Source organism: Festucalex cinctus, chromosome 4 (genome assembly GCF_051991245.1).
Source record: "Festucalex cinctus isolate MCC-2025b chromosome 4, RoL_Fcin_1.0, whole genome shotgun sequence".
Classification (NCBI taxonomy): Eukaryota; Metazoa; Chordata; class Actinopteri; order Syngnathiformes; family Syngnathidae; genus Festucalex; species Festucalex cinctus.
In genome coordinates this window covers 10623523-10647663 of record NC_135414.1, presented here as the reverse complement: position 1 = coordinate 10647663, position 24141 = coordinate 10623523, and the positions used below count along the sequence as shown (strand labels likewise).

The 24141-nt window shown below is 37.6% G+C and overlaps 1 protein-coding gene across 2 annotated transcripts; it reads right to left on the bottom strand.

The window, feature by feature from the left end:
• Positions 1 to 805: 805 nt before the first annotated feature.
• Positions 806 to 23867, bottom strand: slc1a2a (solute carrier family 1 member 2a). 2 transcript variants are annotated; one of them, XM_077518813.1, is made up of 11 exons: positions 23655 to 23867; positions 11132 to 11271; positions 10764 to 10916; positions 8267 to 8517; positions 8066 to 8174; positions 7823 to 7949; positions 7466 to 7699; positions 6622 to 6816; positions 5882 to 6016; positions 2162 to 2372; positions 806 to 1238 (listed from the first exon to the last, which is right to left on the bottom strand). In XM_077518813.1, exons 2-11 carry the CDS (start codon positions 11259 to 11261, stop codon positions 1167 to 1169), a joined length of 1617 nt encoding a protein of 538 aa, XP_077374939.1. In that variant the 5' UTR covers positions 11262 to 11271; positions 23655 to 23867; the 3' UTR covers positions 806 to 1166. The 2 variants fall into 2 exon arrangements, with proteins under 2 accessions (XP_077374939.1, XP_077374938.1); XM_077518812.1 differs by lacking the exon at positions 23655 to 23867 and adding an exon at positions 13956 to 14205.
• Between the last annotated feature and the right edge of the window lie 274 nt (positions 23868 to 24141).

Genomic DNA, 24141 nt, shown 5'->3' with positions numbered 1-24141 from the left:
GATAAACAAATATAATAGTTCCTCACGGGACCAAAAAAAAAAAAAAAAAAGGTGAATGTGGATCAAATTCATGCAGATCCCTCATTCCACCATTAAGATGGATACAAATAATTTCCTGAATTAATGGCAATCTGAGATTAACTTGTATCTTGGAATTTTAACAACATGCTGACTGCACTATGCAGCTGATTTCTTCAAGGCAAGTTAAATATTGAACAAAAAGAGAAACAACAGTGAAAAATCAAGACACACAAAAAAATGCACTGGCTTGAAGTGTGGGAGATATTTCTATCTTTTTCCTCTTCACCGACTCACATCCTATCTGCCATGTTTATCTTTCTCTTTGCGTTCAGAAACAGCACACACCGTGAACACATACATTTCAGGTTTTTCCCGAAACTACTCGCAAAAATTCAATGTTTTAAACATTACAAAAATATTTATAAAACATGAGCCAAATAACTTGGACTGCACCCTCATGTCCTTGCTTGACAAAAACACATCATGCACTGGTTGTTGCCACAATTAGAGGCCACACCTTTTCCGCTTTATGGCCTAAGTCGTAAGCCTTGGGCTTAGGCTTGAGTGTGTGTGCGACATCACGGTGTAATCCAATTAGTCAAAAAGTAAAAGGTGTTGCACCAGCTTGTCTTTGTATTGTAATATTGCATAGAGAGATGCTTTATTTTCCCTTCTGTCCTCATTGACCCTGTTTGTATTATAAGCGATAGTCACAAAGAAAATCTAAATCCTTTATTGCAGCAACCACCCGTTACTCATAATAAGCAAAATTCAACTTTTACCCAATGATCTGCTTTTCCATTATTCGCAACACTCTCTATGCAACACAAAGATGTTGAATATAAAAGTGAAATGAAATGTTACAAAACGTTGAAGTATGTATTTGACTAAACATGAAGTTTGCAGCAGCACCAAGTAAGGCCCTGAGTCTTTTCAACCACATGTTGTTGGAACTTGTTAAATACACAATCGATCTGAGGTGATGTGAAGCTACTCAGATGGGTAACTGATAACAATGTAAAAAGGGAAACTTTAGGATGTACAGTCTCGCTGGTTAATGAGTGTCATTTTTTGTTTAGTTTTGTCGTCAGAAGGTAAAAAGCTTGTGGAACTCAGGGTAAGGCGCAGCAGCTTCTGGGTCTGCTTCACTCACATTTCCATGGTTCCTCTTCAACAGGACAGAAACCTGCAGTCTTGCCATTTTTTCCCATGGTGACCTGAAAGCATTTATCAACAGTTTCTAACCAAGGGCCCAAGGCACCATTATATTAAACCATTAGTGGTTGGAGCAGAGAAGCCAAAAGTTCTTGACATTCAGGCCATCATCCTCAGGGGGAATATTTCCCAATACCAGTTTTTGAGCACTCATGTAAAGAAATAACAGATGTTTTATGGTAATACATCAAAACAGGGTTAATGCATTTTGAGTGTTGGCCATGTATTTAATGGATTCTCTGCCCAACCGAATTGTAATAGGCCAAATGATGAGAATTCAACTTCAGCATCATATACAATGCAATATCACCACAAGGTTCACTACAGTTAATAAAGAGTAAATTATTCTATTCATTATTTTGTACTAATCATAGTGAAACAGCAGTCTTTATGTCATACCACGGGCAAAATGTATACTTTCAAATATGAGGAGAATTTAAATGTAGTTTGGTTGGGGCTGCCTTGAATACATAAATACATGTCCAATTAGTAGAATAAAACAGTTTTCTTTCTGTGTGATATCAGACAACCACAAATAAACCAATGATACTTGTGTACAACATGATGCATAAGGAATGCAACAAACGTCCATTCAACTTGAAGTGATACACAGAGAAGTTTTTTCATTGTTTAAAAAAAAAAGAAATAAAAAAAAAAAAGAAATGGGAGGGCCATAATTTCATGAAGAACAAACTTAGCCTTTGGTTAACCTGGTACCACAAAAACTGCTTTTTCTTATGATTAAATGGTGAATGTGTCAATCCAGAAACAGTTTTTAATCTTCACCCACATTTTCCTCATTTACATAACATTTACAGACATTTACACATACTGTACACCAATAAAGGAAGTCACATAGACCAAACACAGAGTCGAGGAGAATGGTCTACATACAAGTCTCTATATCCGTTAACGTGAAATGTACCTTGCAGTCGTCTATCAGGATTGAATTGTGGTGAGCGTACACATTCTGGTTGGTGTTATTTTCAAAGAAGGACTTTGTTTTCGTCGTCTCAAAATCATCCATCCGGGATTGCTGGGCATCGAAAGAGTCAAGCTCATCTTTGGAGAGGTGGTATACAATACCGGCTCCATACGAGTCGCCAATCACATTGACTGAGGTACGGAAGCGATCCCTGCATGTCGATAAGAGGTAAGACAGCCCAGTTAGAAAGTCAGGAAAGGAAAAACACAGGCCACACATTTGTTTTTTCCTTCACATTACATAACATAGAATAAAGGGTCTCCTCATTTTACTGTCCTAACCACTGGTAACATATAGCATTTTAGTGGTAAAATATAATGTTTTGGGCATAGCGTGTCCATCTTAGAAGGTGTGTTAGAAAAAGGGCTGTGCATGAATCGGTGGTGACTCGAACTGAGTAGTGAATTTGAGTATTAACAGATTCGAGTCACATTGTGTCACAGCATTGGCACATGGGAGGAGTGCATGCACAAGCGTTTGCATGTGTATGAGAATATATAGCCAGCTAGCAAGCTTTGGATGAAACTGTTAAGCAGTCAATGAAGCCCAGCTAGACAGTTTATCAATACCTTTGTCTTTGTTACTTTATTGATGGCCTCTCGTGCCGTCACAGGACCATGCGAAGGGAGTTTTGCCATTAGCACTAGGCTAACATAGCACTAGCTGTCAGCTAGTCAAGTGGATGAGCGGTTCAGTGGATGGATGGATGGATGGATGGATGGATGGATGGATGGATGGATGGATGGATGGATGGATGGATGGATGGATGGATGGAAGGAAGAACACCCTGCCTGGGTACTGCCGCTCAACAGTGTACGGCGAGGGATCCCGGAGGCTAAAGTAATTTATCCTAAACTAAAGATTGATGCTGCATGACCGTGAGTGAGTCAGTATACCCTGATATGAGGCTTGGTAAAGTGGTTTAGACAACATAGGCCTATGTTGTAGCTAAAGCACTAAAGTGCACTTCTTAACATCTACCATTATTATAACATTGGATTGTTCTTTTTTGGGGAGGGGGACTGTGACGTGTTTTTGGACAAAAATACAATTAGTAGTGGGGATCGTGGATTTGGGCTAAGAGTCCAAGTACTAGTCAGAAAAGAAAGAAGAGCAAAAATTTAAACTCACATTTAAAAGTACGAGTTTTTTTTTTAATGCAGCACATCTACAAAAAGATCCTGTTGCTTCACCATGACAACTCGCCTGTTCACGATGGTTTGAGCATCTGCCAGTTCTGTCCTGACCAAGAAAAACATTGCAGTGTAGAAAAAAAAAAAAAAAAAAAAAAAAACACAACTAAAACTCAAGGGTGTCATCAAGCGGACCCGTTTTCAGTCTTGGGAATGTTACTTCATACACGTAATTAGTTATTACTCATTAATTGCTTTAAAAAAAAAAAATGATGCAAATGACATTTCTTAAATGCAAGCTTTCCGGAAAAACGCACACGACTGTGCAACTTACATACTGTGAGCTTATTTTGAGCCTTGAAACTAATAAATCAATTGTTACGTTAACGCATTTAACGTACAATAACCATAAATAGTTAGTTAGATTACTCTATTTCTAAAAAAAAGAACAGAGTTACTAATACCATTAGTTTAAATGCCGTTATTCCCAACACTGCCTGTTTTGAAAACGTGGATAACATTAATATGGTGGATAAGACGGCATTGTCGACAAGGCGGGAGAAGAAGCTACTTTCTTAGAAGGGAAAACCCTGCAGTTTGGATTTGAAATATACTGTATCTTTTGTGACTCGAATACTGGAACTTTTCTGAAACAGCTCGTATTTTAGCTGCGATACTGGATGGTGCATGGAGGTTTGCACAACTTCTTTCCACATGGGATTTGGAAACGGCAGTTGACCTTATCTCTCATGTGACCTGAAAGGAGTACAACGTGGTACGTTTGCTACTGCGGGCCATTCTCTCTGTGGAAATGGTTTACAATGGATGCAGAAATCCACCACAGCTTTTTATCATCACTTCTGCTCACTGTGTTTTTTTATGGACAGCATTTCCTTGGTACAACCAAGAAATGCAGCGAGGCCAATTTGATGGCCTGAGGATCTGTCCACTGCTATTTACAGATTATATGGTTCTGATGGCTTTATTGAGCTGTGACCTTTAAAGTTTACAGGGGCAGATGACAGCTGAGTGTGAGGCTTCCGGGTTGAGAATAAGAACTTTAAATCACAGACAATGGTCATGTCTCTAGGTCTGGTTCGTGAGTGAGGGCGGTATGGACTATGAGATCGGCAGACAGATTGATGCATCTTTTACAGTGGACCAAAAGGACAAGCTGGCAAATACGAACAACAGAAACAGAAACAATGATTTATTACTTGTGTTATTAATTAGTTTTGATTTCCCTGTCATCATTGTCTAGTGTTGACTCTTATGTAGCTGTTTTACATGCTAATTGTCTGCACATGTGGGTCATGTGTTCCGCTAATGTAAACACATAGATAGTGGATGTACATCTCTTGAAATGTACATTACATGTAAAATTGCTAAAAGCCTTAGAAATAAGGGGGATTCATCTGGTAGAGGGTCGCTTATAGGGGCAAATGCACCGGAAGCGAGACCTTGGGGCAGACCTAGGTCCAACTGGAGGGACTACACAGCTGGCCAGAGGGTCACATATTATTGAATGATGTTGGAAATTTTACCAACAAAAACACAAAAACTGTCACTTCAGTGATTCAGCCATATTTATTATTAATTCAAGTATGATGTGGTAAAAGGAGAACCGAAACACTATCCCTCCATAAATTTAAATGAAGCATCTAGGATTAAACTACGGTACTGCTATGACATTTAAATTACCGGTACTTCTGTTGACACTTGCCTTTTTAGAGATAATCGTCCGGAAACAGTGAAAATGACATACTGCCTATCACTCAAAATGCCTTGTATTAACATGACAAAAGGAAAAGATTAATTCCAAACATCCATCCATCCATTTTCTTGACCGCTTATTCCCCACAAGGGTCGCGGGGGCTGCTGGCACCTATCTCAGCTGGCTCTGGGCAGTAGGCGGGGGACACCCTGGACTGGTTGCCAGCCAATCGCAGAGCACACAGAGACGAACAACCATCCACACTCACACGCACACCTAGGGACAATTCGGAGCGCCCAATTAACCTGCCATGCATGTCTTTGGAATGTGGGAGGAGACCGGAGTACCCGGAGAAGACCCACGCGGACACGGGGAGAACATGCAAACTCCACCCAGGAAGGTCCGAGCCTGGACCCGAACCGGAGACCTCAGAACTGGGAAGCGGACGTGCTAACCACTCGACTACCGTGCCGCCTTAATTGCAAACATGTCCTTTCTATTAAAACAGGAAGGAACCTCTCGCAAAAATATGAGACAATTTGAAAAATTAAACGAGGATGCTTGAATCTGTAATTGTGAAGTGCATGAAACTTTTGCTATTACACATTTTATGAGGATGGTGACATAGATTTTAATGATGTCTTTTGGGAATTGAAAACTTGTGTTAACTGTAGTTTGAAACTTTTGCATTGAGTGCAGCAGAAGTAAACAGGAAAAGTAAACAGGCTGATTATAAAGTAAACAGCGGGTATGGTTAGAAAGCAAAAAATGATGATGACGGCTGTATAATATGATTTCAAGCGCTTTACTCACAGCAGCCAGTCGACAGCCACAAGGAGGCTGATGTCCTGCGTGGGCAGCCCCACTGCTGTTAGGATTAGCAGCATGGTTACGAGTCCAGCGCTGGGGATACTGGCTGCTCCAACACTAGCCAGTGTTGCGGTCATACTGTAGGGGACATACAGAGGATAATTGATGGACGAAAGCAACCACTTTGGAATTGATATGTGTTTTTAATGGTAATTAATGGTACTGACTTCCAAGTACCGTATTTTCTGCACTATAAGGCACACCGCATTATAAGGCGCGCCTTCAATGAATGACATATTTTAAAACTTTTCATATATAAGGCGCTACAGTAGTGGCTGGGGTTACGTTATGCATCCATTAGATGGTGCTGCGCTAAAGGGAATGTCAACAAAACAGTCAGATAGGTCAGTCAAACTTTATTAATAGATTACAAACCAGCTTTCTGACAACTCCATTCACTCCCAAAATGAATAAACAGCTGTTTTATTATTTTCTCTGAGGTAAAGTATTAGTATTAGCTAGCGATCCAAGATGGCGGGATCTTCTGTGCATGCGCGTCACCGATTGTGCAGGGTCACCGATAGCGTCTTGACAGCGAGACCTGTTGCGGCTCAATATTGATCCATATATAAGGCGCACTGGATTATAAGGCGCATGGTCAGCTTTTGAAAAAATTGAAGGCTTTTAGGTGTGCCTTATAGTACGGAAAATACGGTAGTTCACATGTCGTGTGGCATCCTCACCTGACAGTAACAATTTGGCCCCAGTCGAGAACAATTCCATTCATCTGAGCAATGAAGATGGCAGCCACGGCCTCGTAGAGTGCTGTGCCGTCCATGTTGATGGTGGCCCCAACAGGGAGGACGAAACGCGTTACTCTCTTGTCAATTTTCAGGTTCTCCTCTAAGCATCGGAACGTGACAGGCAAGGTTCCGGCACTGTGGAAAGTTTGAAAAAAAGAAAAAGAAATGTTACAGTGGCAAACTCAATATGGCTCACCATCTAAAGAATTCTATTTCATATTTTGTATTGTGCAACAAATATAATTGGGTCATCATTCCTCAGTTCTCTCAAACAATTATCATTCTAAAGTATTCAGATTTATTTAATAGTGATTTAGTTTTACAAAAGCTAATATAGGCTATGACAGTGAGACTTCACTAATATCATTCGAGAAGGGGTTATGAAGAGAAAAAATATCAGCTCTGACTCAACAGCGGCAATGTTTGTTTTGTCTGACAATTAGCACTTCTTGTAGATGGTGGAGCAGCGAGCTGGCAGGAACTTAAAAGGAGTGAGCTCACCTCAGGAGGGGAATCAGGGCATCTCATGTCATTAATAAAACACAGTGTAAATGAAAAATATCCCGCATGGAAACAAAGTTGGAAGTTGCTGCTGGCATGAATATTTCAGTTACGGCTTGAAACGAAAGTTCCTGTTGTTATTTGCTGTGTAGCCTTGGAAACAAGGTAATTGTGAAAGCAAATTGCAAAAAAAAAAATAAAATAGTAGGAACACTAACAATCAGCTTGTGCCACCCAGTGTCAGGTCATTTGAATCATTTTTGGAAAACAATTATTACAATACCTGGATGCTGTTCCAAGTGCTGTGACCCAAGCCTGGAACATTCCCATGAAGAACTTGAAAGGATTTTGTTTGACTATCACAAAGTATATTAGAGGAAGGAAGATGCCTCCGTGGATGATTAGGCCCACTATCACAGTGATCATGTACATCCCCAGCTGTCGAGCAACAACCTCTAAATCAGCAATGGAGATGATTTTCCCACAGATTAGGCAAGCAATTCCAACTGGCGAGTACCTGAAACCCAAGAAGAAACACTGCACTTATTCATGGTGGAGCATCAATAGTATGATGTAGATAGTGTTAACTGTTCTTTTTCTGGCTTTTTTTTTTGTTTTGTTTTTTGAGTGACACACTTACCACATAATTGCACTCACAATCTTCATGATGATTTCATTCAAGACGTTAAAGAACTCGAGCATAAGTTTGGCCTTCTCCCCCATTTTCCCCATGATGACACCGAAAGCAACAAAGAATCCAATCAAACCTTTGAGGGGGGAAAAAAAAACATAAGTGCCAATTAAAAGTCAAGTCAGGCACCCAGAATGTAATCCGAATTTCCTTAGTACTTTTTTTTGGTCTGGAATAAGATCAATAACTTACCAAGGACATTCATCCCACCCTTGAACTGAAGTGACCTCTTGATGGTGAACTGCGGGGGTGCTTTGGTTCTGTTAGTGGGTACTTGTACTTTTGTGGTCACTGTTTGTATCTGCACAAGAAACAAGAAAATTGGAATTAGGAAGAGATCCAAACTTCATGGCACTGGAAAACACACAAAATATTGAGAGTAGGACAATGTACCTGTTGGAAGCAAGCTTGTACCAAGTTTTCCGGGAACAGATTTCGGATGAGATCAAAGAGAGCATCCACACTTGAAACGTCGTCATTCTTCTTCCCCTGTCCAAGATTAGCTCTTAGTTTTGGGTTCCCAGGATGGATGAGCAGCACTAAGATCACCCCCAAGACTGCTGCAATCACTGTTGTTGACATGTAGTATACCATAGCTCTGGTGCCTAAACGACCACTAGATTTCGCATCCAAGCCAGCCAGTCCTGTTAGAGCAGAAATTTCACAAGAATATCAAACTATGATGCAAAGTCACTTTGAGTTTCATTTTAATGTGATGATGATATGAACTGAATGTATTTATAATAGGGGGGTCAAAATTAGTGCGTTAATTTTGAGTGAAAGTTCCTTTAACGGTGAATAATGATCGTCCCTTACTTGGAAAGCATGTACTGGGGGAATTCCAGTCACAACACAGCAGACATTTTCCACATCAAAATTTAGCAGTAATACATTTAAGAATAATGTGTATATTTGTGCAGAATTTATCAAGTTACTTCATGTTAAAGATTAGTTAGCTCTTAATATGAAAAGAAAAATGTGCTGAGTTGTCACCGTCTTACAAATGCAATTATGCCATCTAGTGGCAGAAAAATGAAAGTGCTGTACATCGAGCAGAAATTGGTCATGCAGTAAAGAATCATATAAGTGAAGAACAAAACAAACGTAACCAAGTATACAAGTGAATAAAATTTACATCAATATATTAAGAACAAAACAATAACAACACAAAACAATCTGCTTCATCTATCCTTCCCTCCTTCCACCTTAGTTCTTCCTCTGGTCTCTTGAAATCTCCTTAATTTGTTGCAATTTAGAGGTTTCTGGGGTTGGCGTAACACTCTGGTTTTGTAACCATGTGGGTGGCAGGTGGTGTTTGGTTGGTGCTGGATTTCACCTTGATCTATCTTTCTTTTTTGTGACCTTTCCTCTGGTCTCCTGACCTTCTGAACTTAACGACACTGGCGAGACTCTGAAGCATCCGGTTAAGGTGAAGGGTAATGGGATTTTTATTCGGTTTTAGGTGAACTAATGAGCATAAACTTAAACGAATTCGCACACACGCGCACACACCCACGCACACATTTGCGCACGGACACACTTATACACGCACACAAATGTGCACATACGCACAAAAAAAAAAAAAAAAAAAGAGAGAGAGAGCAATGATGATAAGATGTTGTATCGGTAAGACCGCCGAATGAACAACTGAGCTCTCTCTTTAGAAAAAAAAAAAAAAACACAAATCAATATCACACTCGTTTTTTACAGTACATATTTTTATTTGACTCAATTTTATGAATTATTATTAAATTACTGTATCAATGACTAAAAGATGCAGCCAGTTGAACATTTTTTTTCATTTTTTTTTAAGAGTATGAAAAATTAGGGAAAAAAACATTTTATTGTACATTTTACTGTACATTCAAAACATATATAAAATTTGTGATTAATCGTGAGTTAACCATTGAAGTCATCCGATTAATTATCAATAAAATTTTTAGCCGCCTGACAACCCTAATCCATCCAACCATCCAACCATCCATCCATCCATCCCTTTTCTTAACCGCTTCTCCTCACAAGGGTCACGGGAGTGCTGGAGCCTATCCCAACCGGCTTTGGGCAGTAGGTGGGGTACACCCTGAACTGGTTGCCAGCCAATTGCAGGGCACACAGAGACGAACAACCCCTCACACTCATAAGCACACCGAGGGACAATTTGGAATGCCCAATTAACCTGCCATGCATGTCTTTGGAATGTGGGAGGAGACCGGAGTACCCGGAGAAGACCCACGCGAGCACGTGAAGAACATGCAAAGGCCACCCAGTAAGCCTGGACTCAATCTTGCGTCCTCAGCCACGGTGCCGCCCCTGCTCCTAATTTATAATAGATATTTTTCAATGATTATCCACACATTCATTTTCTTCCACTTAGGGATCTGGTCGCATGGATCTGTATAGCAGAGTCCTCTTTCAGAAGAAGTTTTCAACTCCCACTTCCGGCAGAACTTGCATGGTGCCCTTCCGGTCATAGCTCGGGTGGCTGTCTCAACAATGGAGGCACGGAACATGGACCAGTTTTAAACTTCTTCTGACAATGGATTCTATATCCCTATTAGCGAAACTGATTTTTTCAAATTTATTTATTTTCTTAAAGCCTTTTTAGCCCCCTTTGGATGCATGTACTGTTGTATAAATATGAATTGATAAAAATTAGAGGAATGTGATTTTAAATTGCATTTTGAGCTGGCAATATTCACAAGGCCCTTCTTCATTACTTCAGGTTTGCTACAGTCAAGCTTTTAAAAGCCTTTTTGTAACCTGAAGCTCTTTATCCTGGTGTTTGCTGTTTCAGCTCGAGGCTCCAGACTCTAGGCTGCCTCCCGCAGTAAGGAACACAGCACACGCAAATTAGGCGGCATATTTGCAGCCGCCACCTTCTTTTACCCACCTGTGACCAGACTTGAAACAACAAGAGGCAAAATAAGCATCTTCAACATCCTCATTAGGATCTCCCCCGGGAAGCTTATGATCATAATAACATCAGAAGGAAGAGGTGATATGTGTCGCAGCAGCATTCCAGCAATGGAACCCAGAAACACACCTGAATCAACCATAAAGGACAAATAAACAAATTTACAATGACAATTGCATGTCAGAGTAGAGTCACCGTTGCCTCACTACCATTATTGAAGACATTGAGGAATCATACAACGACCACCATGTTGACCACTGTGCACTGCTATAGTTCTATCAATACAATCTTTGTTTTATTTGCCAGCTAGTGGACAATCAATATTAATATGACCATAAACTCACCAAGAATTGTCAGAGTTAGAACCATGTTCTTCATGACTTTATCACATATAATGTTACATGTACTCTCAGTCGTGTCCACTGTGGGCTTCAGGTGGTCCTCATCTATCCTGACCTCCACTTGCTTCTGCATCTTGTTGGCACTGTGACAGAAGAACACAAGAAAAGCTTTTCTTGCAGTGAGACGAGATGTGAACTCTTTTGACATTCAAATTGGGTGAATGAAATCAACATATTTTCAGTAAATGAAAAAGAAGCTGTATTTGTGGCCTTGTGCAACTAGTGGGAAAACTGCCGAGGCTATTATTTACATTTGGCATTCAGAAAGTTCTACACTTGGCTGATGCACAATTTTTTTTTTCAGTCAATGAGGTTAGCATTGGACTAAGAGCAATGTCACACATATTCAACCTTCTGGAGAGTCATTGCATGCCTGTTGTCAAGCTCAAAGGTAGCGCCATTAGTGCCAAGGACTGCAGTTAGATTCTTGCAACAAATAAAGAAGCACATGCACAGGCGACTGAATGGATTTTAAATGTACTGATGTTAAAGGTTTAGAATAAAGTTGCTAGTTGTTTCGTATCATAAATAGATATACTAAAAGAACAAGGTTTTTTTCTGTCGATCCTGTAATTCGGATTATGATGTTGTACTAAAGTAAATCGTCAAAGCAAAAACACATTTAACGACAATAGGAATCATATGAATGCACTTTTCACACACACCTTAAAAGCTATACCTTAAAATAAACATACAAATATATTCTGTATCTGAAAAACTATGCTGATCTTCACCTAAAAGTGCATTCGGAATAGCAGTTTGTTTAGAAAACTAAAATGCAAAAAAAAACCCTAAATATCATTATAATAGCTTGATTTTCAACATACAGCACACAAATGCAAACAAAATAACATTACTTTGATCTTTCAAACATTACAGCATGACGTTGACCAATATGTGAAGCCTGTGAACTTGTATTCAGGCCCTGAAGAATTCCTCTGCATCTCTAGTTTAGCTTCAGAAACAATATTTTGACATCACCCCTTAAATTTGCTATATAACTGATCCCCAATCCATGGTATACGATAAATCAGCCCAGTACCATAGTACGAGAAATATTCCCATGTCAAGGTGTTTGTGCGCCATACTCAACAGTATTTACATGGCACTGTGTATTCTGGCTTGAAGTCAGTGGTTGAATTTGTCTGACTAACTGTTCCTAGAAGAACAATCTGGCTTTCATCAGTGCACAAAATGTGCCATTTCTCTTAAGGCAAGCCAGTGTATTGCTTGGCGAATCCTAACCACTTGAGCGCATCTTGTTCTTTTTTAACAATTGTGCTTTGTGACGGCTTCTTCTTCTTCAAATAGGAGTCTAAATGTTGAAGAATTGTGAATTGCAATCCAATCATCTTGGGCTCAAATAAAAGTTCAAAAGTGTTAGAAGTTGCTAGACTCCAAGCTTCACAGCAATTCTCAGAAACGGTGAGTCTGGTACATTAGTTTTGAATACAATGTGTAGTTTCCAATGCTTATGTATATTTGTCAATTCAAGTTATTATCTCAAACAACTGCTATTATATTCCAAGCACAATTTATTTATTCAGTATGCTCCCTCCTTAACCCATAACCATTCTCCCCATAAAGCTTTGCTGAAATAGGTTTAGAAGTGTTTCCACAATCCAGCTAACTAACACAAACTGATGAAAAGCACCTAGCGGGCAGTCAGTATTTTATTTCTACCTTTTTGAAAGTTTGAATGTTGCTTACAAATCTCACAGATTACTGTTGACCCAAGCTTTTCATCATGCTGCTTCATCTCACCACTGATGCAACATGTTGGTCTGTTATGGTTTGCTGGTGTAAAGCCTCTTGGACTTAAAGATCAGCTCTCCCCTGTGAGGCCTTTAAATCTACTGGAGGGTACAGACGTTCACAGTTATGTAACAAAGCTCGTGTCATTGAGATGCTTGACCTTCTTGACTTGAACACCTGGATCATTAGTTCTGGTAGCAAGTACAATATGGACACTATTATTTTGGTTTGAAAAGGTGAAATTATAAAATATTCAATTCACCTTGCAAAATGTGTTTTCTTTAAGTATGAAAAGAGAAGTAGATAATAAGAACTGTGTAAGCACCAAGCTGGCTACTTGAGGTTTAATAAAAACTCAAATCAACAACTACTAAAGAAATTTTTGTGTGATATGATTGAAGGAACATTTAAGGTAACGAGAGAACCTGCCAAGCCAATCACGTCTGTCTGATACAGAGTGCTCCAGCATTAATGAGGCTTAAGTCTTTACAAGAGGATAAAATTAGCACCTCGAGCACACAAGTAATTGTGTTACGTAACTGAAAAGGGGCTTCCCGGCAAAAGTCAAGGTGCCACCAAGGTGTAACTGGTGAATGCAATGGAGGATATTACCAATTTGATTTTTTTTTTTTTCTTAAAAACAAAAACAGCCCTGAAAATAAGCATACTAAAACAAATGACAGTTTTGCTGTAAAAAGAGATGAGATAATTTTTTTCCATTGCAAATTAGATTGCGTTTGCTAAACGTGCCAAAACACTTAAAAAGTTATATATATAAAAATATAACAGAAACAGTGAAGTTCGTTTCATCATCTCATGCATAAATAGCTCGATGAGTGTAAATGTACTACAAATTGAAAATATGTGATAGCAAACAAAGGTACACTCACCTGACTAATAAATCATGAATGAAATTAAACTGCCCAACAATAGTTTAAAAGAAGATCAACACTTACACATTTTCACATTACAGTATCATTATATGCAACACAAGGATCCGTAATGCACTCACCTGTTGGTTTGCGAACTGTTAAGAATCTAATTTGTATTTGAGAGTGACTGCGCTGCTATCCGTCAGGTGAACATGAACAAAGCCATGGCTAGTTTGTTAGTAAATCCAATTAGAAGCCCCAAACCAAAATGTATTTCTCTCTTCAGAATGGGTTATTCAGCGTTGAAAAAGTTGCAGATATATAATATATATCCAGATTCTCAAATGCTTGCGTATGCAGCTGCAGAGATTTGTGGAAAGGTAAACTGGCTTTGCTGAAGCTCTGACAGAACACAACCAGACAAAAAGGGTGGAGTCAACCTTCCAAGATTAGTGATAGAACGCAATCCTTACTGCTCTTAATTTTTGCTAGTTCTGCCTTCTTTAACAATAAGTATGAGCATAATTTGTTTAGAATTTCTCCAAACACATTTATAGACTAATAAAACTAAAACATCTTGGCTTAGTGACAAAATATTTTTCATCTTATAATGTGTATGCATTGCACTGATGTAAAGGCAGGTAAAGGCTGACATAAATATTCTAGATTGCAACTTGATATGCAACTCGTAACGTTGAAGATGATAGTTATGTTTTTGAGAGAGGAAAATTTAAATCCTATGCGAAACCATGAATCTTTATGAATATTACTTCCACAAACAGTCTTTGAATAAAACATGACCAAGCTTTTTCCAAGCTAAAAACGTTGGCTTGTGCTCATATTATACAGATCTCCAGTATGAAGTTCATCATCATTTTGAAACACGTTTATCAATTATTTACACAGGAACATTATCTTAAGCTTTGTAAATGGTAGTATTAGCGCATATAAATGATAACTGTATTCTATAAACCCACAATGCTGAGGAAAAAATAAACTAACGCCCGTCTATCCGCCCATCCGTCCGTCCGTCCGTCCCTCCCTCCATCCATCCATCCATCCATCCATTAGGGCTGGGGATTGCCGCCAACCTCACGATACGATACGTATCACGATACATATGTATCCCAATACTTGATCTTCAAGGCGATACGTATCCCGATATATTACATTAGCTTTCTTGCATATTATAATAACAGTCATATGTATACCTAAAGGATATTTTTGTTATGTTGACTAACAAAAATATTTTTATCAGCAGCTCTTCTGGTTAACCACCATGCCTGGTTTAAATGTGTACGCACTGAACAGCAAGGAGCAGCTTTCACAGACACACCGGGAAACTTTATTATTAGGCATGAGCCGATATGAGCAAAAATATCAAAGTATTAAAATTACAGCTCTAAAATGTGCTTATTTGAAATATTTGGGGAAATAAAAACTGCATTTTTTTCATGTAACATTCTATTTCGTTTTTAAACAAAATATATGAAAATTGGTAGGTTAAGAAACGTGCCATGTTAAGTTTATAAGTAAATAAATGTTGATATTCTTCCTCTGCTTTCATTTTTCTTAGCAAAACACAGTGTCAAATCACTCGTGAGCTATTTTTGTATTAATTGAAGGCAATTAACTTCAAAGACGCTGCTGGTTTTTATTTTTTAGGTACAATGCAAGCTGCAAAGGCAAACGTTAACTGGCTATTTAAAGTTATCGAGCAATATCGATTCTGACGCCTGCGTATCGATACGTGTATTGTAATGAGGCCCGCAACGATATATTGCCGTACCGATTTTTTTAGCACAGCCCTACCATCCATCCATCTTCTATAGAATTGTCTTTATTGAATGAGTTGTAGTCTATCCCAGTGGACTTTGGACAAGACAGGACACACCTTGGACTGGTCACCAGTCTAGACAAACATCCCGTCCACACTCACTTTCTCTTCATGAATGACGTCGTGCTCTTTCCCACAATGACACAATCCTATAGTCACAGTATCATTTTGTACAAAATGCTGACGCTTGAGAGTTACATGACGGAAGAAAAACCTGACCAGGTTTATAATAGTACAGATTAAGCATCATTTAGTGGAAATGCAAATGAATATCTAGACTACTCTGCTAATACTGCAATCAAACAATTTCTGTAGCTCTATTTTGCCCACTTCCATGAGCAAATTGCTCCAACTGTTGGGTTTGATAGCTGCTTTCATGTTTCAACTCCTTCCACGGATCTTCAATAGGATTTAGATCAGGGATAGGGACTATGTGTTTATGCATACAAATCAGTTTACGCATTTGACTATTTATTACACGCTTCAGTCACACATTTGCAGATTCCCGTTCGTCGTTACACATTTGTGACTTCATTTACGCATTTGTAGATTCTCAGTGCGCATTTGTGACTTCAGTTACGGATACAAATTCGTTTTACATATTTGTGGATCAAAATATGCATTTGTAAATAGTTTTGCTCCAATAATGGCCCCATAGGTGATGCCCTACATCACATTGCTGTCAGTGTCACCATATTACTTTCCTTGAATATAATGTAAGCTATTTCATTTTTTATATGTACTCTATAACAATTTTTAGTACATATTTAATGATGAATACAATTAAAATGAGACATTATTTTGTAAAACAATTAATTGTTTGGTTCTATATAATTTGAACAGTTAATAATTTGTATGTGCGTATCTGAGTGTTTTGTATGTATTTCCTCATATCTTCATCTGAATATGAAAGGATGCCTATGAGTGTTTTCCACAGTACATTAGTTCTGCATCAACAAGAATACCAAGAAATGTATTTTTTTTTGCTCTGTTTCCATTGAGATGACTATGATTTTGATTTGGTGGTTAATTTGTGTGGTGCCAAAGACTATAAACTTTGTTTTGTTTCAAAGATAATCTCTTTATGTTGAACTGCTTTTTAAATATATTCAGCTATTTTTCCGCAATAGTCAGAAGCTGCTTGAGATTTTCTTCCAGATCAGTATAAAGTTGTGTCAGCAGCAAATAGAACCATTTTCCTTCACCATCTTCAATATCTCAACGAGGCTGTGGAATGCAACTCAGAAGGCCAACTCAAAGACTGTTGCACGGGTGAATATTAAAATGAGCATATTCTAAGGAGATGTTTTGTCCCTGTTGCTGTTCTGCGTAGGCCCCTGAACACGTTCAGTCACGTCATAACCAAGAATGGCTTTGAGTATCGGTTCAGAAGTGGGACAACGATCAGCCACCTGACATCAACCTGTATGCCAAGAACAACTGTGACATCGACATCTTGATTCACATTACAAGGATATACTGCAGTGACATCACAAAATCATTCGGGCTAGCTAAGTAGGGCGAGGGAAGATGATCACAACCGAAGGGATTGAACTACCTGAAGGCAGGATAAAAGATGTGCAGGACTACAAATACCTTGGAATTCCACAGGCAAATAGCAATCATGAGGCGGCGACTCGAAGGGTGGCCACAGCCAAATACCTAATGAGGGTGCGTAAGGTCCCGAGTAGTCAGCTGAACAGCATGAATAAGATCCAGGCCATTAACAACGTTACCCTGCCAGTAATCAACCCCTCTGGCATAATACATAATATGCTGGCCACTGGAAGAGATACACGCTGCAGATTTCAAGACAAGAAATGCATGGAGGGTTCCAACCCAAGTCGAGCATCCTAAGGCTGTACAAAGAAATGGAAAGAGGGGGGCCGAGAACTAGTGAGCGTCACAGGAGAAAACAAAACAGGCAACATGAGCATAATTATTTCACGTTTACTTACGATATGGAGCCCAGTAACAAAGTTGATCGCTCTAAACATTGTCAAAGTGATACATTGCAAAGCAGTTGCATATTGTGATATATGAACATATGAATGACATATTCACATGCGTTCTATTGCCAATGCCATTTGTACTTGGAGGTAGGATATGTATGCTTTACTCATCAAGTGACGGTGTTAATTAATCCATTAATTGACAAGTAATCGATTATCCAATTAATCAACAACTATTTTAATGATCGATTAATCGTTTGGAGCCATTTTTTTAATTTAAAATTGTCCAAATCGTCTGATTTCAGCATATCAACTGTAATTGTAATTTCTGTAGTCCTTCATGAAAGAAGATTGATTGTCTTATTGTTTAATCAAAATAACATCTGTTTTTACTTTGGAAAACAATAACCGAACCGGTAACGTAGTACAACGTCAATCAACCTTTTTTTTTCCTTCTAATCACTATATAAATACGAATTACAAAAGAAACACCAATCACTGGTTAATAAACAGTAATCGGGGGAACATACTTTTGTATATACTTTAATGCAAAATTAAAATTAATCTGATTAGTCGATCAATTAATTATAAGAATTAATTTAAAAATTAAATAATTATTTAAAAAAAATACGGAATTAAAAACAAGTTGATTCTAAAAATATTCGAGAATGACAGAACTATTTTACACAACAACTTTCAGTGATGAAACTTCACAATAAGAGCACTTTTCAGCAGCATTAGCTCTCTATTTCCAAGGTCCCCATGAAAACGGCTTCTCAGCGGACAGGTGACATTGTGACAGAACATGCAATCTAAGCCCTCATTTTGTTGACAGCCTTAATTTACTTGTCAACCAATGTCATAACTAAAACTCGGCATCATATTCATACCTGGCATGTCCCAGTAGTGCTAAATAGTCTTTGCAGGATTTTCTTGACATTTTTAGCAACAATGATGAACTTTTCTTTTATTCACATTATATTCAGTCACAGTGATTGTTTAGTTGTTATATATTTATCCCTTAGTTAAAGTTTTTTTTTTTTTTTTTTTTAGGTTATCAATCACCTACTGTGATTAGCTAATGTGTAAAAAGAGCTGGTTCTTGGGGTAATCTTAAAGTTCCACATAACTCTTGTAAACGATGAACAATGGCAAAGAGGAATTCCAGTGCTTACTTTCTTCCCATTAAACCTCGTGTGCCAGAGGAGATAAATCCTGATAATGAGTCCAAATCGTTTTATGAGGAAACGGTCATGGCGGAAAAAGGCAGGAAATTCTGTTTTGGGGGGACTCACTGCGTATTATCAGTGAATAAATAAGAGGAAATGTGAATAGAACGTAGCAAGCCGATGTAAGTTTGAAATTTGGAGAGAAATTTGTTTGGAAAAAAATCGGAAAACTGATTTAAAGTCACACAAATTATTTGCAAACAAAAACACATTTTCAAACAAAAATTATAGCTTTGATTTTTTTTGGTTTTTATGCACACAAAAAAAGACCATTAAAAATTGCGTGTAATGTAAGTGTATATAGTATTTTAACTTAAGTATTATCAGTGTGAATGTTTGTCTATTAGAGTTCACACAATCATATGTGAACGAGCCATGACTGATGACCGGTCAGCAGTCAGAGATTAGACAGCGAGAAAACAGACACGCTCAGAGCACATGGCAAACCATTTGTCCATGCAATTTCACACCTCACTCCGCCTTTCCCCTCTGCACTCAACACCAAGCCGACCTCATGCTGCAACACCTGACAACACACACCGCGCTTAGACAGCAGGTGTCTATAATTAACTAATCCGTCCTGAGCCATCCTAATCCAGCACACACAGAGATGGATCAGACACAGTCAGAAGAACGGGGGCTGCGGGTATAGTATTTTGCAGCAGAGTTCCTTCAATCAAAGAAAACACCTATTTCACCTCACAGTTGAAATTCAAATGGCATCATTATGATTTTAGGGCTATATATTAAAGCTGGTACAAATGGGATGCCGCAAGCTATGCTAAAGCTCCATTATTATGTGGGTGAACTGCATGAACTTTTCTGGACTGATGTTTCTGAGATCGTTGTATTGTATTGCACTAATTGTGTGAATGCTGAAAACATGTTTTTTCTGATTCTTTATTGTTTATTATTATTATTATTATTATTATTATTATTATTATCCTCACTTTCCAATGTCCTACTTCCACAATTTTCACCTTTTTATTTTTATTTTTTTATTTTTTTTAATTCCGGCTATATTTAGTTTTCGCCCAATTTAATGTTATCATTAAATTCATTTTCAATAGGACAGACATTCATTTTTTTTTATCATTCTCAGGCATTTGATACAAATACAATACATTATAATTTCGCTGAAATTATTAAACACGTGTTCTCATTCAGCTTTTTCAGCATGATGCTACATTGTTCAATATAAATATTAGGTAAGCTCTGAATTTCATATGTCTGTTAACTCAGTGGTGAGAGCACTTCCATTGCACTGTGGAGAACTTGGTTCAAATCCTAGTTGGACCAGACTTGGGTCCAAGTGCAATTTTGAATAATTGTTGTGTTATTATTTAGCATCCATTATATTTAATGTAATTTTTATTATTATTTTTTTCCTCTATATTATTCCGTTCTATATTCAAAATTAACGCAAGATTTTAGCAGTACATCCAATGTCACAATGTCATCAATACTGCTAAATTCACAGTGGAGCAGTGGTTAATCCACCTGATAGTTGTGTGGAAGGTCTGGGTTCGAATCCTGCTTGGAGCACATTTTTAGCAACTTCAGTTTCATATAATAATCATTGTCCAATTATTTAAACCTGCTCTATGTAACAATTTGCCTAAAAATATATTTACAATAGCCTTTTTACTTGACTATTTATGACTGAAACTTTTTGGGTCTTTTTAGGTGGTAGTAGCGATTCAAAAGTCAATTTTATTATTTCAGCAGCTCTAACATTCATTCTTTTCAATGTCATTTCACATAATTGTTATAATAAAGCATTCAAATGTTAGCATTCAGCTTTCACATGCAATTTCTACAGCAATTGCACATTTAGTTTGATTTTGTGTTTTAGCTTGCTAAATTGTCCCAACAATGATTAAAATCATCAATAAACTTGAGTTTTGCTCCATGTGGTGTTTATTTGTGCTTCTTTATTCGCTTGGCATATGCTAGCCCCTTCAGCAAATGTTGTTCTTGTTTACGTTCTTGAATTATAAAACATTAAACCATTTTTCAGGTGGAGGTACCGGATGTCTTTGTCTTAGATGGGTCAGACCCATGGTGACTTACTGGGCCAGTGACAAAAGTTTTGCATGCCCCTTTATAACATGCTTAGCATTATGCTGCATGGAAGAGCAGCACAGTTGAAAGTGGCCTTTTTTGTATATGTTAACGGTACATCTGTCCAACTCCAATATTATTATCATATTATTTTATCATGGTGAAGTTCTCAATATGACATGGATTCTATGGCATCTGTTAACCAAATCTCATGCAAGCCTTTTTTGTTTGCACATAATATACCATGTTTACTTCAATTCAAAGGGGGGAAGAAAGCAATCAGATTTCCAAGGTTTCACTGCCTTTCATTCCTTCATTCCTCTTATACCCACAAGGAGAATATGCATGTATATTCAGATGAAGAGGGCCAAATTGTATTCAAAGCTGTTGGAAATATACAGTACCATACTTTTGATATTGCCTTGTGGGCAGCATTTTCTGAAGAAGTAAATGTTTCTTCAGGCGAATTTCTGTATTTTGCCTTGTTTCACATTAATACCACATTTGACATTATTCAGTAATAAGTAGACTAATGTTTTGCTCTATTCATTGTACAGTAGACTAATACTGCATTGCGTGGATGATGAGGCTTCTGCAATGGGAAAGCTGAAACATAACTTTTTTTTTTTTTTTATGAAAGACAGGCAAGCATATGAACGAGAGCTGAGGTTAAACGCATACTGTAAAAATTATATTTATTATATTAAAAAAACAACAACAACAAAAAACAGATATCGCATCTAAAATTTTTGACTTCACAGAAACTAAATTGGGTGACTTCGTATGACCTCATTTTATCATATTGATGTAAACAATAATTCTTTTTTGCCTTGATCCAAATTATTTTCTGTACATTCTAGTTACTGAGCCAAACTAATATATTTACTTTTAACTGAATTAACATATTCACTTTGACACCAGTTAATTACATTTCTGTATAACCAAATAATATTTTAGAAAGGTAAAAGACCACTGACTGTCAGCAAGCAGCAGCAGGGGCTTGTGCTCGGGGAAAATTTGGTGATCTAACCTCCCAATTCCAACCCATAATGCTGAGTGTCAAGCAGGGAGGCAAATTGATCCCACATTTATAGTCTTTTGGGCTGACCAAGCCAGGGATTGAATCCATGACTTCCCAGTCACAGGGTAGACACTCTACCACTAGTCCACTGATCTGGGGAAGTTTGACTGAATAAAATTTATTTGTATTTCTCATCTTATAAACAATGCAAAGCTTGGCCAACAGAGTATACTCAAAATATATTTATTAATCTTAAAACATGAGCCACATACAACATATGGACTAGAGATGAGGTGAAGATGGAGAGAGGAGGAGAAAGAAGATGATGGAAAAGGCAGAATATCCCATTTATAAAATCCCATGGGCAGTCATTCGAAAGATGTCAAACAACAACAACAACAAAACAGATTGTCTAACAAGAAAATGAGCCCGGACAAACACGTGGTAACAGCCCAATACAATCTGAGCTGTATTTAAACAATATCAAATGAAAGACAGCTTTGTGAAAGTTGACCCTCAAAATACCAAATTCAAAACACTCACTCAAATCCCAACAATATAGCATAACCTTAAATGGCTACAGCTACAGAACAATGGTGGTACTGATGTGCTGTCGTTTTCAATGCGCATGCGCCAATCCATTTGACTCAAACTAAATGGAGGGCATGAAGAAAAAAAAATTGCAAAATAATAATTGCAAGGAAATCAAAAACTTTATTTTGGGTCCTTTGGGCGTACATTTAGTTCCGTACAAACCAAACCTGATGTCTGCCAATGCAAAATAAATGTTTTTCACAATCAAATCAATAACTTTATCTATATCTATTTATCTATCATTTATGTTTTGAATGGCAATTATTAATTTCAATGAACTGCATGTAACAATTTTTACAGTGGCATGACTGAAAAAAAAAAACTGGACAGCAAACAATTACTGTATTTTAAGATGATGAGCGTGATTCTGGCTCGTAATAACCAAGACTAACAAATTACAATCCAACAAACAATCACAAAGAAAAAGAGGCCAAATCAAAGTAACAAAATCTCAAATTCATGGAAAATAAAACCTGGTATTAAATGGTAAAAAAAAGTTCTATGTTCTATTACAAGCAAAAAAATTTTAGCATTATTTATGGATAAAACAATCATTTATCATGGGATTTATCTGATGTGGGTATGGCTCCAACATACTTAGCCATGTTGAAATAAAAATAAAAAAAATAAAATAAAAAAAACGTTCCATTACAATGATATTTGAATATATGGATTAACTTCTATCTTCTGGCAAACATGGAGTGTAATGAAGATCAACATCTCTTTGCTCTGCTTAAAGAAATTCTATCAGGTGCAAAGATAACACCACTTTCAATTCACCATTGATATTTGTGGAGTATTAGCCAAATATATATATTTTTAACTTAAAGATCTCAAACGTAAGCATTTACCAGTTTCGTGATCTGACCTGCACTTGAACCTTCACTCAGTGGGGGAGTGCAAACGTGTACCTTTAAAGTTCGTGACCAGAAACGATACTTAATACTGTACTACAATGTGCTACAATTGATATACCTAATACAGAATATGAATGTAGGAAAAATCTAACCATAATGCATTTGAAGTATCCAGACACCCTCCCTTCACTAATGCAAGATCACATATTGCCAAATTAAAATTTTGTGGGAGAAACCCGTTTGCTGCTTATTTGGCTCCATAAACTCCCAAAGAAACTTGCTCACCTGTTGGGTGTCTTGTCTTCTTCAAATTTGTAGTTTTTTTTTTAACTTAAGATATGTGCAACTAGTTTTTAAGCTGTTTGGCTAATAGGCCCCTATTTGGCAATTATTATTATTATTATTATTATTCCTGCAAGTAATGCCGTAGCTGAAAAACTCTGCTACATACAGATATCCTTGCACCTCCCTATTTGCAAGCTCCAATGAGTGTGTATACAATTCCCCGGCACATGCGCCTGATGCTTAGACAGGGTGGAGAGTTCAAACGTGGGAACAGGCGGTACTGTATATCTTCTTAGGTCTGCAAGAGGTGTTCTTCACGATAAATGGCATGCAAAATTAATAATAAATACATACATAAATAAATAAATCCCCATTAAATAATAAAAAAATATATTTTTTGTGTGGGTGTTTTTTTGTTGTGGTTGTATCCTGCATCTTCAGTACTAACTCACCTACTGCAAGAACTGTTTTGTGTTAAATCAATAAA